The 17,256-nt window shown below is 52.2% G+C and overlaps 1 protein-coding gene across 1 annotated transcript; it reads left to right on the forward strand.

Annotated features, from left to right (window-relative positions):
- The first annotated feature begins 273 nt into the window (after positions 1–273).
- On the forward strand, positions 274–17,006 carry Robo3 (roundabout guidance receptor 3). Its single transcript, XM_020157806.2, has 28 exons — positions 274–531; positions 3,575–3,901; positions 4,214–4,371; positions 4,833–4,953; positions 5,050–5,188; positions 5,475–5,602; positions 5,883–6,007; positions 7,333–7,504; positions 7,806–8,011; positions 8,235–8,316; positions 8,619–8,784; positions 8,990–9,156; positions 9,654–9,775; positions 9,968–10,193; positions 10,405–10,526; positions 10,772–10,943; positions 11,098–11,283; positions 11,968–11,991; positions 12,070–12,112; positions 12,902–13,041; positions 13,341–13,535; positions 13,690–13,828; positions 14,006–14,218; positions 14,570–14,721; positions 14,834–14,944; positions 15,091–15,252; positions 15,716–15,900; positions 16,784–17,006. Exons 1-28 carry the CDS (start codon positions 369–371, stop codon positions 16,793–16,795), a joined length of 4,158 nt encoding a protein of 1,385 aa, XP_020013395.2. The 5' UTR covers positions 274–368; the 3' UTR covers positions 16,796–17,006.
- The last annotated feature ends 250 nt before the right edge of the window (positions 17,007–17,256 follow it).

Genomic DNA, 17,256 nt, shown 5'->3' on the forward strand with positions numbered 1-17,256 from the left:
GGGCGGGGACTCCAACTTGCGCGCCACTGCGACTCTTAGTTTACTGCCCAGTTAGTGGCCATTGGGGTGGGGGTAGGGGTATGAGGAGGCGGATTAAACCCTTAATTACGCCAGGATCGGAGTGGCACCTGCTTTCCGCCCGCCCAGCTCCCAGGGGACTCCAGCACTGGGGGGTGGAGAGAAGGACGAAGAGAAGGAGGAGGGCACGCGAAGGCACCGGCCGTACCCTGGCGCGCCTGCAGGACGGCGGCACCGTGGCTGGGGCAGTGCTCAGAGACTGTGGAGGGGCTTACGGCTCCCGGCCCGCGGGTCTCAGACCCAGGGGCTGGGCCCCAAGCCCCCCGCCCCGGTCGCAGGCGGGTCGCGCCATGCTGCGCTACCTGCTCAAAACGCTGCTGCAGATGAACTTGTTCGCGGACTCCCTGGCTGGGGACATCTCCAACTCCAGCGAGCTGATCTTCAGCGGCTTCAACTCCTCGCTGGCGCCGCTCAATCACAGCCTACTGCCTCCTGGGGATCCCACTGTCAACGGTGAGACTGCACCAAGGGGACTTCGGATACGGGGGTGGGAGTAAGGTGAGAGAGTTTCCTGGAGGGAAAGGTGAAAGCGCTACTATCCCGAACTCCAGGACCCTTGGCGCCTCCAGCACCTCCCTGGGAATGGGGTCCAAGAGAAGCACCTGAGTAGGGGTATCCACGGGAGGTCGAGGGTTTGGGAGAAGATGGCTGCTGAGTCCTTTACTCCCCACCTTTCCAACTGGCTCCCACGCCCACCCCAGGTCAGAACCGAGGCTGCTGATGGGCAAGTCCCGAGCTAAAGAAAGCTCCCGCCTACCTCATGGAGGGCAGAGGAGGAAGGGGGGTCTGTGTTTAGCTGGACACTCGGTGGTCTACCTCAGGACTCCAAGTTTTTCAAGAACTCATTCAGGACCAGGGTGTGAAAGCCAAATTATTGGCTGTGTTTGCTGCGGAGGGGACGGGCACAGGATCATTGTATATAAACTTAGAACTAAGTTCGTATCTCAGCTGTGGGACTCACAGCCAGCCTTCCCGGGCAGAGCTGCGGTAAGCGGGCAGGGCCGGCGGCTAGGTCGTTACAGCTAATTACGGTGATTAATAAACGACTGAGACAGTGCTCTCTGCCCGAGCGCAGTGGGGAGGCGGGGGTAGTGGGTAGCCGCCCGCCCGCCCGCGGGCGGAGAGAACAGAGCGCGCCCCCTGCGGGCCGCGTCGGGAACTCCCTCTCCCCGGGACGCCTCTGCAGTGTTTGCCTTTTAGGTGGGCGCAGCACATCCCTCGGCCCCCGGCTCACGCTCACTCGAGTTTAGTGGCAAGCACTGTGCTGAGAATTCGAAGGTAGCGAGAAAGGAGACCCCGGCAGTGTGTGTGTGAGTGTGTGAGTGTGACTGTGTGTGAGTGTGAGTGACTGTGAGTGTGTGTGAGTGACTGTGTGACAGTGTGTGTGAGTGACTGTGTGACAGTGTGTGTGGTGGGTACTCCAGGTGCTGGGGAGGAGCCCCAGAGCCTCATTAGCATGGCCATTAGCTATTCATTAGGCTGCTGTTGAATCATCTCCTGGGACCAGGAAGGACAGGGAAGAAATTCCAGGGAAAGGGAGTCTGCAGCTGTGTCTACAGGAATTAGACGGGAAAGGCTGACCAGAAGGTGCGGTATGTCTTGAAGGAGTGGGGAGAAAAAGAATGGGCAATGAACCGGGATTCTCCAGTGTCCTAACCCCCAGGATTCCCAGGAGGTTAAGCACGGAGCTTTCTCACTGACGTCCAGTCATGCCTCCACTCACCTAACGCTTTTACAGACTGTTTTTAACATACATCGTCTCCTTTAAGCTTGAGAATTTAGTGAGGTGTGTAGGGAAGACGTTGAGAGTCACATAGTGCCGCTAACGAAGCAAATTTGTGGAAAGCGAATGGCACCCAACGGTCATGAAAGCAGCATAAAGCAAAAGGTCGGATCCAACAGCTCTAAGTCAGCTTCCATTACACTTGAGGGTTATGTGAATAGGAAAAAGGACTGGAGCTTAATCTCATTTAGGTAGAGACTGTAGCAGCCAGATAAGGTGTGCTAGGAAGGAAGAGCTTCTAAAACAATGGTAGAATCGCCAAATTTATTGACCCGTGAGATTTACATCCATCACGATTTTGGGGATTTCTGTATTACAGACAAACTGAGATTCAGAGATGTTAAGTAATTTCCCCAAAATCTTACAGCTAGGAAGTGTCAAAATCGGAGTGAGATTCCAGACGTGGGTGCTTCAAAGCCTGGGCTCTAACCACGACTGGGTGGCTCCCCATGGAATGTGCCCAAATTGGGACTGGAATGGGATGGGGAAGAGACCGATGAGCAGCAGAGATGTCCATTTGAAAGGGAGAGGATTGAGAAATGCACTCCCTTCCATAAGTGGGAGAGAAACCGATCTGACCCCCCAATCAGTTAAACTCTCCCCAGGACAGAGCCAGCACTCAGCAACCCTTCCAACTTTGTCTACACCAGAACTTCTAAGAGGAAGGGCGGGAAACGAAACCTAATCCCTCACCGGGCCTGGAAGCAAGAGGCCCTGAGGATTTTGGAACAGGGTGGGCGGCGTGGGGGCGGGGGGAGGCGCAGAGCAGAGGTGCACAGTAATCCCTGGTTATTTAAGGACAGCACATTAGGCTGCAGCGGCACCTACTGGCAGAGCGGGTTACAAATTCTTTTCCTAGGGCCGGGCTGAGCTCAAAGTCTGAGCGTTTAACGAGCTCCAGGATCCCAAACCATGCCAAAACTAAAGACTATAACAGGCCAAGAGAGAGGCAGGGGCAGAATCTGCAGACTAATTGATCCAAGTGAACAAAGGAGACAGAGAAATTTCTTTTCCAGTGTGGTTCTTTTGCCTTTCTTGGCTACAGCCACCAGTAAAATAATCTGTCGAGAACTTCACCTCTCAGTATTAACTCACATTTCCACTACCATTTGTGTTCCGGTTCCTCTTATGTCGCAGGACCCCCGAAGCGGAATCAGATTATTTGGAGTGCCATAGGGGACAGGTTAAGAGTTCCTTCTAGTCTCAGGCCCCAGTCCTATCAGTCAAGTCTTCCCGTCTTCCCTTTCATAACGGACTCCAGGCCAATCCACAATATCCATTTCATTGGTCCGGGACTATATAGAAGTGAAGAACCAAATGCATGGTGCATGGCTCACTGAGCAAGGACGACTCGCGAACTAGTGCGAGTGGGTGAAAACTAGTTGGCTGGAGACACAATCTTTTGTCAATCCTTGGCCCAGTCATTATTCACTTAAACTTGGCAGAAGAGGAGGTAGGAGTTCTTCAGGAGCTCCACAAAGCCCGCCTGAGAGTTTGTGTCCTGATTCCTGTTTCGATCTGCCTGTCTATAGTCATCTCCTTTCCAGTCTAAGAATGTCTTCCTCCTATAGAGGAAGAGATTGGGCTGATGGGGACTGCTATGTAGCAGACGAAGCATGGGAGATGAGACGATCAGAAAGGGCTCTTTCCCTCTGGAACATCAGTGTCTCCCCCAGTGTTCCGACCTGAGTTCTGAACCATCCCCTCCCCCAGTGTCAAGAGTTGGGCCAGAGGACGCCATGCCGCGCATCGTGGAGCAGCCACCGGATCTGGTGGTTTCCCGGGGCGAGCCTGCCACGCTGCCTTGTCGCGCTGAAGGCCGGCCTCGACCCAACATCGAGTGGTACAAGAACGGGGCGCGCGTGGCAACGGCGCGCGAGGATCCGCGCGCGCACCGCCTCCTGCTGCCCAGCGGCGCCCTCTTCTTCCCACGCATTGTGCACGGGCGCCGCGCGCGGCCCGACGAGGGTGTCTACACCTGTGTGGCGCGCAACTACCTGGGGGCCGCGGCTAGCAGAAACGCTTCTTTGGAAGTAGCAGGTGAAAGTCCTGACGTCAACTGGTTGTTCTTACAGCCTGGGGGAGGCGGGAGGACTCAGAGCAACCCTAAAAGGAACCTGCCTCAGAGGTCTCAACCAACCCAGTTAGCGTCTTCCTTTGGAACCGCCATGTTTAGCCTCTATTAGCCACACCACACCCAGAGAAGGAAGTGGGTCGGAGAACCTGGGAAAGAGCTCCGTGTACTGTGATCCACCCTGCCCCAGACAACGCTTCCCTTATGTTCTCACCCAGTTATGTCACACCACACTGTTTATTCTCCTGACCTTTCTTCTACCTCCTTCCCACCTTTAGTCCTCCGAGATGATTTCCGGCAGTCTCCTGGAAACACTGTGGTGGCGGTGGGAGAGCCAGCAGTAATGGAATGTGTGCCCCCCAGAGGCCACCCAGAGCCTTTGGTGACTTGGAAGAAGAATAGTACAAGGCTTAAGGAAGAGCAGGGAAGGATCACGGTGAGGGTGGGCCATAGGCTATGGGTCCAGCTCCTGTCTCACAAAGGAGGAAGGCCTGAATCTAAAGGTCCTGGTGCCTAGGAATGATGTCTTGGTGTTGGTAAAGTGGGAGATTTGAGATTAGGGTGTTTGAGATCAGGAGCTTTGGCTCTTCAGTGAGAAATAGGGAGGGAAGGGTGGAATTGGTAAAAGGAAGGCAGGGAGTGGGATTGGATGCCCCAGGAACTCCGCATCTGATCTGTGGGTCCTCTTCATCGGTCTTTTTTGTTTGTTTTGTTTTTGTTTTCTTTTTTTTGGTAGGACTGGGGTTTGAACTCAGGACTTTGTGTTTGCAAAGCAGGTGCTCTATCCCTTGAGCCACCCCTCCAGTCCTTCATTGGTCTTGTTCATAGGCTTGCAATGAGAAACAAACTTTACACACACACATACTCACAATTTAAGTTACTATTATTATTTTGCAGATACGTGGAGGGAAGCTGATGATGTCACATACACTCAAGAGTGATGCTGGGATATATGTGTGTGTGGCCTCCAACATGGCGGGAGAACGGGAGAGTGGGGCAGCTGAACTTGTGGTATTGGGTAGGCACTGGGCGTTTGGGAGTTATGGGAGTGGGTAGTCCAGGAAGTGAGAAGCTGTGCAGGCTTCCTGACTGTTCACTGGCTCCCACTCTGTAGAGCGTCCCTCATTTCTGCGTAAACCAGTAAACCAGGTGGTCCTGGCTGGTGCCCCTGTGAACTTCCTTTGTGAGGTGCAGGGGGATCCCCCACCTCATCTGCACTGGCGCAAGGAAGATGGGGAACTGCCCACAGGCAGGTGAGAAGCCCCCTCCTTCTGCCTGTAAGGAGACCCAAGCAGCTCAAGAGTCTACCCTGCTCTAGAAAACTGGAAGGCAGACCCCCTCTAACTCAAGGGCAAAGAATTCTGTTGCCCAGAGCCTGCGACCCCTCTCTTATCCACTCCCCATCTTGTGGGTACCAGCTTCTGTCCCTGTTGAGTCCTGCCTTGTCTTTCTATACCCTAACCCTTGTGTCTGTCCTGGGGGAGAGAAAAGGGGTCTATAGCTGTGGCCAACCCAGCCTGGGGGTGGGGAGTGGAGCAGGTACGAGATCCGGAGTGACCACAGCCTTTGGATTGGGCGCGTGAGTGCTGAAGATGAAGGGGCTTACACCTGTGTGGCAGAGAACAGCGTGGGCCGTGTGGAAGCATCTGGTTCCCTCAGTGTTCATGGTGAGGGCTTTACCTGGGATGCCCTGCAGCCAGGAATGATATGAAGGAAGATAGAAGATGGACTAGAGTGGAGGAGAATGGGGAAAAAGGACAGAGGAGGAGATAGGGGTGGGTCACCTGAGACTTCTGGAAGGAGAGAGAGAAGAGAAAGCCCAATAGTCTTGAGCAAGAGATGGATGTTCCTACTTCAGCCAGCCTTTGGATTTCTCTCTCCTGTCTCCGCACTCATACTTCCTAGTACCATTAAGTCCCTGTTCCTTTATCTCTCTCCTATTCCCAGTCCCGCCCCAGTTGGTGACTCAGCCTCAGGACCAGATAGCAGCTCCTGGAGAGAACGTGGCTTTCCAGTGTGAGACCAAAGGAAACCCACCACCTGCCATCTTCTGGCAGAAGGAAGGGAGTCAAGTAGGTGGTCCTCTCCAAGGCCCTGCCCACCTGCTTTTCTTCTGGTCTTAGTGTCTCTCCTTCTACCTTCTGCAAACATCTCTCTGGGTCTTCTGTTTTACCTATAGTACTCCACCTCTGGAAACCTGTGCAGGTTATTTGGGAGGATTAAATAAGTTAATGAATATAAAAGGCTCAGAACATTTAGACTTAAAAAAAATCATTGATATTACAGTAATATGTTTAGGTGTAAGGAACACTCCTGGATGGTAATTCCTTGGAAAATCTATTTGGGGAAAAGCTGTATGTAGCAAATCCAATTAGATTCCTCCTCCCCCAGTCTTTCTGGACCTTGGCTTTGGACATAAATATTGCTTTGTAAACCAAGTATTGAACTAAAGCTGCTCAGGGTAAAGAAATTTACTTGTTCTATTTATAACTCCCTCCACAAGGGGGAGCTCCTGGTAATCCTCTTTTTTTGCTTGTGGGGGGCAGTATTGGAGCTTGAACTCAGAGCCTACGCTTTGAACCACTCCACCAGCCCTTTATTGGTGGTAGGGTTTTTTTTCCAGATAGGGTCTTGCAAACTGCCGGGGCTGGCTTCAAATCACGACCCTCCTGAGTAGCTAGGATTGCACCTGGCAGTCATCCTCTTTTTACATAGCAAACAAATCCCAGATCAAACAACCTGAAAAAACCTTCACTGAAGTTACAACATAAGTAGCTCCCTCTAAGTGAAAGGTGAGATTTTTGCTACTAGGAAATGGTTTCATTATAATAAGTCTGATTATCCCACCCCACTGGGAAACCAGACAACCTATAGTTTTGTTTCAAATCCACAGCCACATTTTCCAACATTTTAATTTAGTGATGTGTAGGATGGGGTGGGTCTGGATGTCAGTTAGAGGCTCAGTCTGTTCTATATGTCCCATATCTGCTTCCTACCTTTCAATGTGTCTTATCTAAAGTAAAATGTTAACACCATAAAGAAGGGGAAAAGCATATAACATTTATTAGTTTATTAGAAGACTTTTCATGATTCCATTATTTAATCCTCCTATTTATCCTTTAAGACTCAAATTTGGGGAAATTGGGGCTTAGAAAGGTTTACTAACTTGCTCAGAGTAAGTCCCAATGCTGGGAAGTAGACCCTAAAATCTTCCAATAAATTTTCATTATTTTTTGTGACAAGGCCTAACTAGTTAGCCCAAGGTCATTTCAATGGCTGGGGCAGAGTGTGAACTAGAATCTTAGGAATTCTCTGAATTCTGAGACTGACAGGCAAGGGGAACTCTTCTGCCCAGCTGGCAGCTCATTTTCTGTCTTGGTTTCTTGCTCTGCCCCAGGTCCTGCTTTTCCCTAGTCAGTCACTTCAGCCCAAGGGGCGCTTCTCAGTCTCTCCAAGAGGCCAGCTCAACATCACTGAAGTGCAGAGTGGGGATGCTGGCTACTATGTGTGCCAGGCTGTCAGTGTGGCCGGCAGCATCCTGGCCAAGGCCTCGTTGGAGATAAAAGGAGGTATTTGCCCATGAAAAGAGGGCTGGACCCATGGTCTGGAAGGACATGAACTAAAGAGATTTGTTTCTCTTGGATGCTATGCAATATGTTTGTAAGCAGAGGGGCATGCCCCTGAGGAATGCCCTTGAAGTTTGGAAATCAGTGGCAGAATGGTCCAGGCAGAGACTATAGATAATTATTAAAGCCCTCTTGGATCACCAGGAGGGTGGTGTGTGCGGGGGTAACAGCAGAGAATGAGGATGGGGACTGGTTGCTGACCCTACACTCCTCCCCTGAGATGCCTGAGTTCTTCCTCTCTCAGCCTCCTTGGATGGGCTACCTCCCATCATCCTTCAGGGACCAGCCAATCAGACTCTGGCACTTGGCTCTTCTGTATGGCTGCCATGCAGAGTGACTGGGAACCCTCAGCCTAGTGTCCGATGGAAGAAAGATGGGCAGTGGCTGCAGGGGGATGACCTGCAGTTCAACTTAATGGCCAACGGCACCCTGTACATCACCAGTGTGCAGGTGAGTGTCACCCCTAGTGCCCTCATAACTGAGAATGGCTACCTGGCCCACATTCCCAACTCTTGTAAGTACCCACTGGGCCTCTAATACCATTTCTACTCCTCTGCTCTCTCAGACTTCCTAAAGTGTCCAGCATCTTCTTCATCCTTCTGTTACCTGCCACTACCCCCTCACCCTACCTTGCTCCAATCCCAGTGTGCCAGTGCTCTACCCTCTCCTACAGGAGATGGACATGGGTTTCTACAGCTGTGTGGCCAAGAGTTCCGTAGGGGAGGCCACATGGAGTGGCTGGCTTAGGAAGCGGGGTGAGTTTGTTCTTTGTCCCCTTGTTTTGCCAGCACCTTTTTCCAAACCTGCTTCAAATGTAGTCAATATCTCCCCAAGCCCCAGAGCTAATTTTATCTCCCAAGTGCCATGGCCATTGTGGTGAGGAGGAGGATGGCAGTGGTACACTTGGGAGGCAGATGTGAGTAGGGGTTAGTGTATAATATGTTACTCTTTGCCCATTACCCCTGTCACAGCTCCACAGCTCCTGTGGGAAGGAGGCAGGTTGCACTGTGACAATCTTTTTCTCATCTTTCTACTTAATGATTGTCTACCACCACAGAAGACTGGGGAACATCACCAGATCCCCCAACAGAAGCCAGTACCCCTCCAGAGCCTCCCTCTCAGCCAGTGGTCACTGAGGTCACCAAGAACAGCATTACCCTGACCTGGAAGCCCAATCCACACGCTGGGTCTATAGTCACCTCTTATGTGATAGAGGCCTTCAGGTATGGAGAAAGTTTTGAATGCAAACTTGGAGAGTTAAAAGGTGGGGATTCCATATCTTTAGGGTCTTTGTTATTGTGGGAGGCAGTCTCCAGTCTCTTTCTCCCAAGGTGAGAAGGTAGTAAGGTTCCACAGAGAACAGATGAGCTGGAGTAGACATTTGGGGGTTCCTGATTTAGATAGCCCTGAACCTCATTCCTGTTTTAGCCAAGCAGCTGGCAACACATGGCGGACAGTGGCAGATGGTGTGCAGCTGGAAACACACACAGTCAGTGGTCTTCAGCCAAATACCATCTACATGTTCCTGGTGCGAGCAGTGGGAACCTGGGGCCTCAGTGAGCCCAGCCCTGTCTCTGAACCTGTTCGCACACAGGGTAAGATCAGAGTCCCTGGGTTTATGGGTATGACATGTAACACTTGCAGGGTATCCCCAACCCCAAACCATGGCACCATTACAGTTCACAGAGTTATTTCCTGCTATGCCAGGGGTTTATATTGGGGCCCAGCCTAAAATAGGAAGTCATAGTTTCCTCTCATAGAGAGGCAAGTAAGAAGGGAGGAATGAAAGGGAAGGTAGTATCAATTCATCAAAGTAGCTCCTCACTGCTGAAACTTTTATCCATATGTAGTGCAGATTGTTAAGAACACAAGAGACTTTTGGAGGTTAACTCCAAGTTTGATATGTCATGTATATGAGGGTGCATATGTAGTTAAGCAGAAAGAATGTTCCTCCTGACCCCCCCTCTGCTCAGTCCCCTCCTGACTTTGTGTATTCTGGTGTACTGAATGGTACAGTGAGGGAGGGCACACATTCTTAGTTCTGTTTCCCTGCCCCTGGTGGCCCCTGTTGAGTGAGATCTTCGGTCAGTAGACAGCAACCCATCCAGGCCAGTGGAAGACCCATGGAGAGGCCAACGGGGACTGGCTGAAGTGGCTGTGCGAATACAGGAGGCCATAGTCCTTGGTTCTCGGACCCTGCAGGTGTCCTGGACTGTGAGTGTGGCATAGGGTGAGGTTAAGGGTGGGAACATTGATGGGAGACATGAGGTTGTCCAAGAATGAGTATGGGAGAGTGGGAAATGAATGGCTGGGGAAGGTGGTATGAATAGAGAGAGGGCTGGACTGGAGGACCTGTGTGGCCTTAGCTTTCCCCTCTGGTACACCTTGTCCTCCTGTCTCCTACAGGTGGACGGCCCAGTCCAGCTGGTTCAAGGTTTCCGGGTGTCTTGGAGGATAGCAGGCCCTAATGATGGAAGCTGGACAGTGTTGGACCTACAGACTCCACACCAGAAAAGTACTGTGCTAAGAGGACTCCCCCCAGGGACCCAAATCCAGATCAAGGTGCAAGCCCAAGGCCAGGAGGGTCTTGGGACTGAAAGCCCCTTTGTGACCAGGAGCATTCCTGAGGAGGGTAAGGAGGGCCAAGGAGTTGATGGATGGATAAGAGGTGGGAGGGGGTGTGGAGGACGGAAACTGCAGGAGCCTTGCAGGAGAGCAAGGCATCTGAGTGGGAAGGAGGGGTGCTTTTTAGTTCCCTAAAATGTAAGAACAGGGAGGGGAAAGATTGGGGGCAGTTTGCAATGACTGTCTGTTTTCTTCTCACATGCTCCACCCTGGCCCAGCCCCCAGTGGTCCCCCCCAGGGAGTGGCAGTGGCCTTGGGGGGCGATGGCAACAGCAGTATAACTGTATCCTGGGAGCCTCCACTTCCCTCCCAGCAAAATGGAGTCATCACTGAATACCAGGTACAGGGTTTGAAAAGGTACTGGGGTAAGAGGGCTGGGGAGGGGAGGGAGAGGGATAATGTGGGGACTAGGATTAGGATGGGGGGAACTAGGACGAGGTTAGGGGAGAGAAGGGAGGGTCACATTGCTATCTCCAGTCTGGATTATGCCTGGCTAATATCTCTCCATCATTCCAAGCCTCAAGTTACCCTGTGGGGCCAGAATTCCATTCCTGGCTCTCTAAATCCCGGTCTCGGTCCCCTTAGATCTGGTGCCTGGGCAATGAAAGTCGCTTCCACCTCAACCGGTCTGCAGCAGGCTGGACACGCTCCGTGATGCTCCGGGGACTGCTGCCAGGCTTGCTTTACCGGACACTGGTCGCAGCGGCCACCAGTGCTGGCGTGGGTGTGGCCAGTGACCCAGTGATGGTGCAGTTGCGTGAGTCCGGAGGTGGGAGTGGGAGAACCAGGCTGGGGAATGTACGGGGAGGGCTTGCCTGAGGGGTCAGGATGGACTTTTCCCAGCACCTGGGCTTCTGGCTCCTCCTCCCCTCACCTCTTTGACCCGTCCCCCCTCCCGACCCCACCCCCAGCATCCCCGCCGGGATTGGAGCCTGGCCTAGAGGTGGGCCGGGGACTGACCGAGCGGCTGGCAAGGGTACTGCAGGAGCCTGCCTTCCTCGCGGGCGGCGGCGCTGCCTGCGGGGCGCTGCTGCTCGGGCTCTGCGTCGCCCTCTACCGGCGCCAGAAGCAACGCAAAATGCTCAGCCACTACACCGGTGAGAACGGGACCCGGGGGTGCGCCCGCATAGCGGAGCGCGAGGAGCCTGGCGGTAGCGAGGCAAGCGGGATAGAGAATGGCCTAGGCTCAGCCGCTGGGCGAAAATGGGGCAGGGCCAGGAGCCAGGGGTTCACCGCCAGCCCAGCCACTTAGGAGAGTAGGAGCTGTCAGTTCTGGGGTGGAAGGGCGGGCCAAGAGGGGGCAGGATTCAGGGAGATGGGTGAGATGTGCCAGTAAGACGCCTCGAGAGAAGGGCAGGCTTTGCAGTTCAGTCTTAATAAGCCCACATAGAAGCAGGGAAAGGGGTGTGGCCTGACCGGAGGGATGTGGCCAGGGTCCCAGGCAGTAAATTATTATTAGCTAGGTGTGGGTGGGAAAAGCCACCACCTGAAAGGAGGCTACCTGATTTCTGCTACTCCCAAGTAAAGGGCATTTCTAGAGAGATGCTGAAGTCTCTGAGGTCAGCGGTTTTCAATCTTAGTTGCATAGAGGAATCACTTAGGGAACTTTAGAAAAATTCTGAGACCTGAGTCCCAACCCCAGAAATTCTGATGAAATTAATCCAAGGTGCAGCCTGAGTAGAACTGGGGACCAGGGCCAAGGATTAAATAAGCTTGTTGGGTATTTCTGACCCCTCGCCTCATTTTCCCTCTTCTTTTTCCTACGGGCTCCTTTTCGGAAGCCTCCTTTGCCTACACACCTGCAGGTAAGCCTTCTCTATCTCAGTGAGGTTCAGACCCCCCAGTACTAGCTCTTCTCTCACTGCTTCTCTCATCTTCCCCAGTGTCCTTCCCACACTCAGAGGGCCTCTCTGGAGCCAGTTCCAGGTAAGTCTCCTAACCTGTCTCCCACCTCTCCAGGCCTCTCTGCCCCCTCCAATGCTGAGCACCCCCCCACCCCCAACAACACCATTACTGTCTTACTATATTATTGTTCTGTTGTGGGTTCATTGAGACATTTACAAAGTTCTTACAACATATCAGAGATGGATTTACCGCCTCCAGCATTCTCCTTTTACCGCCCCCTCCATTCCTAGAAAAGTTTTAACAGGTATTATTTTTCCATTTTCACATATGAGTACACTGCATTCATCCTCCTACAGCCTTTCCTTATAGCCTTCCCCCTCCCCCTCCCACTGGTACCAACCCCCAAACAGGACCTGTTTTACCTTCCTGTTCTCCATTTTTGAAAAAAAAAGGTATTTTTGTTTGTTTAAGATTGCACAGGGAGTTTCATTGTGACATTTCCATGTATATATGTATTATAACCTGAATTGGGTCATCTGCTCTATTTTTCACCTTTCTGCCTTAGTCCCCTTATGGTGATTTCACCAGGTTTAAAAATTCTATATTCATTCCTGTACAGAAAGTACATCAACCGTATTTACCTTCTTCCTTCTTTTACCCTCCCTCTCCTGTTAGTGACCTCCCTTTAGTGAAACCTGTTTTTCATAATATTGTTTGTATTTGTATTGTGTCTATCTCCCACATATGAGAAAAACATGCAGCCATTGTCTTTCTGAGCCTTGTCCTGGGACTTTCCATTTCTGCTGCCTTCCTTACTTTTGCTGGCCTCTTCAGGCTCCCCTTTCCCAGCCTTCACCTGCTTCTCCTCAGGCCACCCATAGGCCTTGGCCCTGCCTCCTACCCATGGCTGGCAGACTCGTGGCCCCACCCATCTCGAAGCCCATCAGCCCAGGAACCTCGGGGAAGCTGCTGCCCAGGCAATCCTGACCCAGATGACAGATACTACAATGGTGAGAAGTTCTAATCACGCAGGGGCACACCTGGCCCCCACACCCTTTTCTCAACCTTCTGGGGCAAATGGGAGGGAGCCGAACCTCCTTAGTTTTCCTGAGGCTGGTCAGTTAGTCCTGGAAGTGATACGAGAACCTCTCAGCTCTAACGTTCAACTTGGTTTGACATGTAAGATTTGGGGTGGGAGAGGAAGTTGATCCTGTGAGATCTCCTTTTGCCCTCCATTCTCCTATTGTCTTCTATTTTTCTGTCTCTGCCCCTTCCTCCTCCCCTGGGCCTCCTTCTTTCTCCTCCTCAGAAGCAGGAATCTCCCTATATCTGGCTCAGACTGCCCGGGGCACTGCCGCCCCTGGTGAGGGTCCTGTCTACAGCACCATTGACCCAGCAGGGGAGGAGCTCCAGACCTTCCATGGGGGGTTCCCCCAACATCCCTCAGGGGATCCAGGCACTTGGAGCCAGTATGCCCCTCCAGAATGGAGCCAAGTGGACAGTGGTATGCTCCTCATTCCTAACACCCCCATTTTATCCCTGTCTAGAGTTTCCTCCACCCTGACCCTCTGACACCTAGCCCAGTACTTCCTTCTGACATATCTCATCTCTGATTCTTTCCTGCACGCTCTGGTGTATTCTTTGGCTCTCCTTCTCAGGATCCAGGGGAGGTAAAGTTAAGCTTCTGGGAAAACCTGTGCAGATGCCCTCTCTAAACTGGCCAGAAGCCCTGCCACCACCTCCCCCTTCGTGTGAACTGAGCTGCCCTGAGGGACCTGAGGAGGAGCTGGAGGACAGGTAAGGATGCTGCTGCTGCATTTCACCCCCCACCCTCTCCCATGGACCGGCCCAAGGCCTCCTGGGGTGAGAGTGGGCAGAGATACTAGCAGAGGAAGGGAAGCCGGTAATGGGAAGGCGAAGGGAAAGGTATGGAAGCTACTTGGTCCTTCCCTTCTCTCCTTTCTTTTGCCCTAGCTCAGAGCCAGAAGAGTGGTGCCCACCAATGACTGAAAGAAACCACTTGACTGAGCCCAGCTCCAGTGGAGGGTGCCTGGTCGCTCCAACCCGAGGAGAAACCCCTTCTCCCACACCCTCCTATGGACAGCAGTCCACAGCCACTCTTACCCCCTCACCTCCTGACCCTCCCCAACCCCCCAGTGACATTCCCCATCTCCATCAGATGCCCAGGTAGGGAGGTATATAGTACCCAAATGATACAGGCCCTCAGTACATATCTCTTCAGTGGGTGACTGGGTGGATGGATAGATAGGTGAATCTGGGTTACAGAGGTGTCAGGGCTATGATATTGGGAGGAAGTTTCTCAATTCCTTCAGTCTGTCTCTTTGTTGGAGTGAGTTGGAGTGAGAGGCATTTCAAAAATGGCTCTCCTCATGCTTTTCTTACTTGGGAGGCCTTGCTGGGGATGGGCTATGTTTTGTTCATCTGAGTGTTAGGCTGAGTGTCCAGCGCAGTGGCTGACACATAGTAGGCTCTTGGTTTTGTGGAGGGAACAAATGCTGAGGCTTCATGTCATTGCAGGAGGGTGCCCCTTGGGCCAAGTTCCCCTCTCAGTGTATCCCAGCCCACTCTGAGTAGCCATGAAGGGAGGCCTGCTGGCCTGAGTGCTGGCCCCACAGCCTCCTACCACCCCAGCCCCAGCCCTGTACTTAGTACAGCCAACAGTGCCCCAGGTGAGTCTGTAGACCCTCAACCTTCCCTCACCTTCCTGTGTTCAAGGCTTGTTTTCTCCACACCGTCAGGCTCTTTTCCTCATTCCTGACCTCTCTCCATCTGACACTATAGGGAGAACACGGCAGGTGCCTGGGGAGATGACTCCTCCACTTCAAGGATCCCGTGCTCGAATCAGGAAGAAACCCAAGGCTTTTCCCTACAGGAGGGAGCACAGTCCTGGGGGTGAGGGCCTTGGCTGGGAGATGGTAAAAGGGACAGGCAGGAAGCCAAATCTTGGACTACTCCCTCCTGGTGTCAGGAATGGAGGTGAGAGAAAGATTGATGTCAGGTGAGGCAGGAGACTCTGCTGAAAACATATTTCTCCCCAGACTTGCCCCCACCACCCCTGCCTCCACCAGAGGAAGAGGAAAACTGGGCCTTGGGACTGAGAGCAGCAGGCAGCATGTCCTCCTTGGAACGGGAGCACAGTGGGGAGAGGAGAGTAGTGCAGGCGGTACCCTTGGGGGCCCAACGGGGGCCCCACCTGGATGGTAAGGAGGGCTAGGGCAGCAGGATGGGACTGGAGGCTGACAGTAACCCAGATGGTACCCAGCTCACCTGTTACCTTCAGTTGGGTTCATGCATCTGGTCAATGTCAAAGGCTCTCTTGTCGCTCTAGCAGTCTGAGCAAAAGTCTTTCAAGTCCCCAAGATGTTTCCTTTACCCGGACTGAAGCCCAGGATGAGAGGACTGGGGTCTAGGTGCTCTGCTCTGCCTTCCCCAAGGCCCTTCCTGTTTGGGATTTCCCCACACATTTCTGAGTTCCTCACACATTCCTGTTGTGTCAAGGCTATTGCTGGGTGCTCTGCTTCTCTTTAGCCCCATCTTTCAGAACTTGGCAACTGCCCCTTGCTCTTCTCCTAGAGCTGGGATGGTGGTCAGTGTGGCAGGTAGGTGAACAATGATGTTCTGCCTCCTGCCTGGATCCAGCTGCCCTTCTCTGTTATGCTACAGAAGAGACCTGGCTTCCATATGGCAGACCAAGCTTCCTGACCCATGGCCAGGGTACCAGCACCTGTTCCACCGCTGGCAGCAACTCTTCCAGGGGCTCTGGCAGCTCTCGGGGCTCTCGGGGCCCTGGACGAAGCCGGAGCCGGAGCAGGAGCCAGAGCCAAAGGCCAGGACAGAAGCGTCGAGAGGTGGGGGCCAAGGATTGCAAAGAAATGAGAGTATAGGGCTAGAGAGGGTGACCAAGGGATAACTGAAAACAGGAAGGTAGGAAAGGACTTCAGAGGCAGTCAGAAAAGGTGTGCACATAATACAGCTACTCAAGAGGCAGAGATTGGATTGTGGTTTGAGGCCAGCATAGGAAAAAAGTCAGCAGGACCCCCATCTCAACAAATAAGCAGTGTCTGGTGGTACACACCTGTGATCCCAGCTTTGCAGGATACATAAGTAAGAGGATTGCTGTCTGAGGCCTGCCCCAGGCAAAAGTGCAAGAGTCTATCTGAAAAATAACTAAAACAAAAAGGAGCTGGGGGCCATGGTTCAAGTGTTAGAGTGATTGCCTAGCAAGCACAAGGTCCTGAATTCAATACCCTGTATTGTTGTCCCCCCCCTTTCCTTCTAAGAATAAAACCAACCTGGGCACATGCTTGTAGTCTCAGCTACTCAGGAGGTAAAGGTAGGAGGATTGAGGTCTAAGTCTGGCCCCAGAAAAACTAGTGTGAGATGATCTGAAAAACAAACTAAAAACAAAAGGATTGGGGAGTATAAACGCAAGTGGTAGAGCACTTGCCTAGTAAGTATAAGGCCCTGAATTCAAACCCCAGTACTGCAAAAAAGGGGGTGGCCCATGAGTAGGGGAAGGAAGGAATCTTTGAGAAGTGACAAGGGATGAGGGCAAGATAACACATAGAGAGGAGCCTGGGTACCCATGGGAGAAATGGATTAGGATTAAGGGTGATTCTTTTATGGAGTATTACCCAGCTGCCTTTCTCTATCTCTCTGACTCACTCTCTCCCTCTCTTTTCTTCTCTCCCTCTCTCCTCTCCTTCTCTCCCTGTCTTTGTCTCTCTCTAGGAACCAAGATGACCCTTCATGAAATAATAAAAATATCAAGAGTTCTATGGGGGAAAGGAGTAGGCATATCTCTCCTTGTAAACAAGGGTGTGAGCCAAGAGGAGCAGGGATGGGGCTGTCCTCCCTCTAGCTCCCTCAAGTCCATTGGCCTCAATGGTTTCAATTGGCTTTGAAGCCAGAGAGCCAGCTCTTCCCTTTCTATTGCTTTCTGATTGAAACCTGTTTGTACAAAAGACAATATAACAGTCTGATCTGAGCTCTGGGCCTGTGTGTCTGTTTTGTGCAGTATTTTGGGAAGAAGGAGTTGAAAATATCTGCACACACTGTTAACTTCTGAGTCTTTGTGAACTTCTGTCAAAAGCACTAGGTGAAGACAGGTGATAAGAGACACTTAACTTGTCCTGCTTCCCAAAGGAGCTGAAGCCCACTGTCCTTCACTGTGTTAATCAGTTATTTATCTCTGTAACAAAATA

The sequence above is a fragment of the Castor canadensis genome, chromosome 2 (assembly GCF_047511655.1).
Source record: "Castor canadensis chromosome 2, mCasCan1.hap1v2, whole genome shotgun sequence".
NCBI lineage: Eukaryota > Metazoa > Chordata > Mammalia > Rodentia > Castoridae > Castor > Castor canadensis.

Excerpts from the sequence above, each read along its gene's own strand:
- Robo3 (XM_020157806.2), top strand. The coding sequence starts at position 369 with ATGCTGCGCTACCTGCTCAAAACGCTGCTGCAGATGAACTTGTTCGCG. Across the intron at positions 7,505-7,805 it reads CTCGTTGGAGATAAAAGGAG|CCTCCTTGGATGGGCTACCT; the intron begins GTATTTGCCCAT and ends TTCCTCTCTCAG. Across the intron at positions 12,113-12,901 it reads CTCTCTGGAGCCAGTTCCAG|GCCACCCATAGGCCTTGGCC; the intron begins GTAAGTCTCCTA and ends GCTTCTCCTCAG.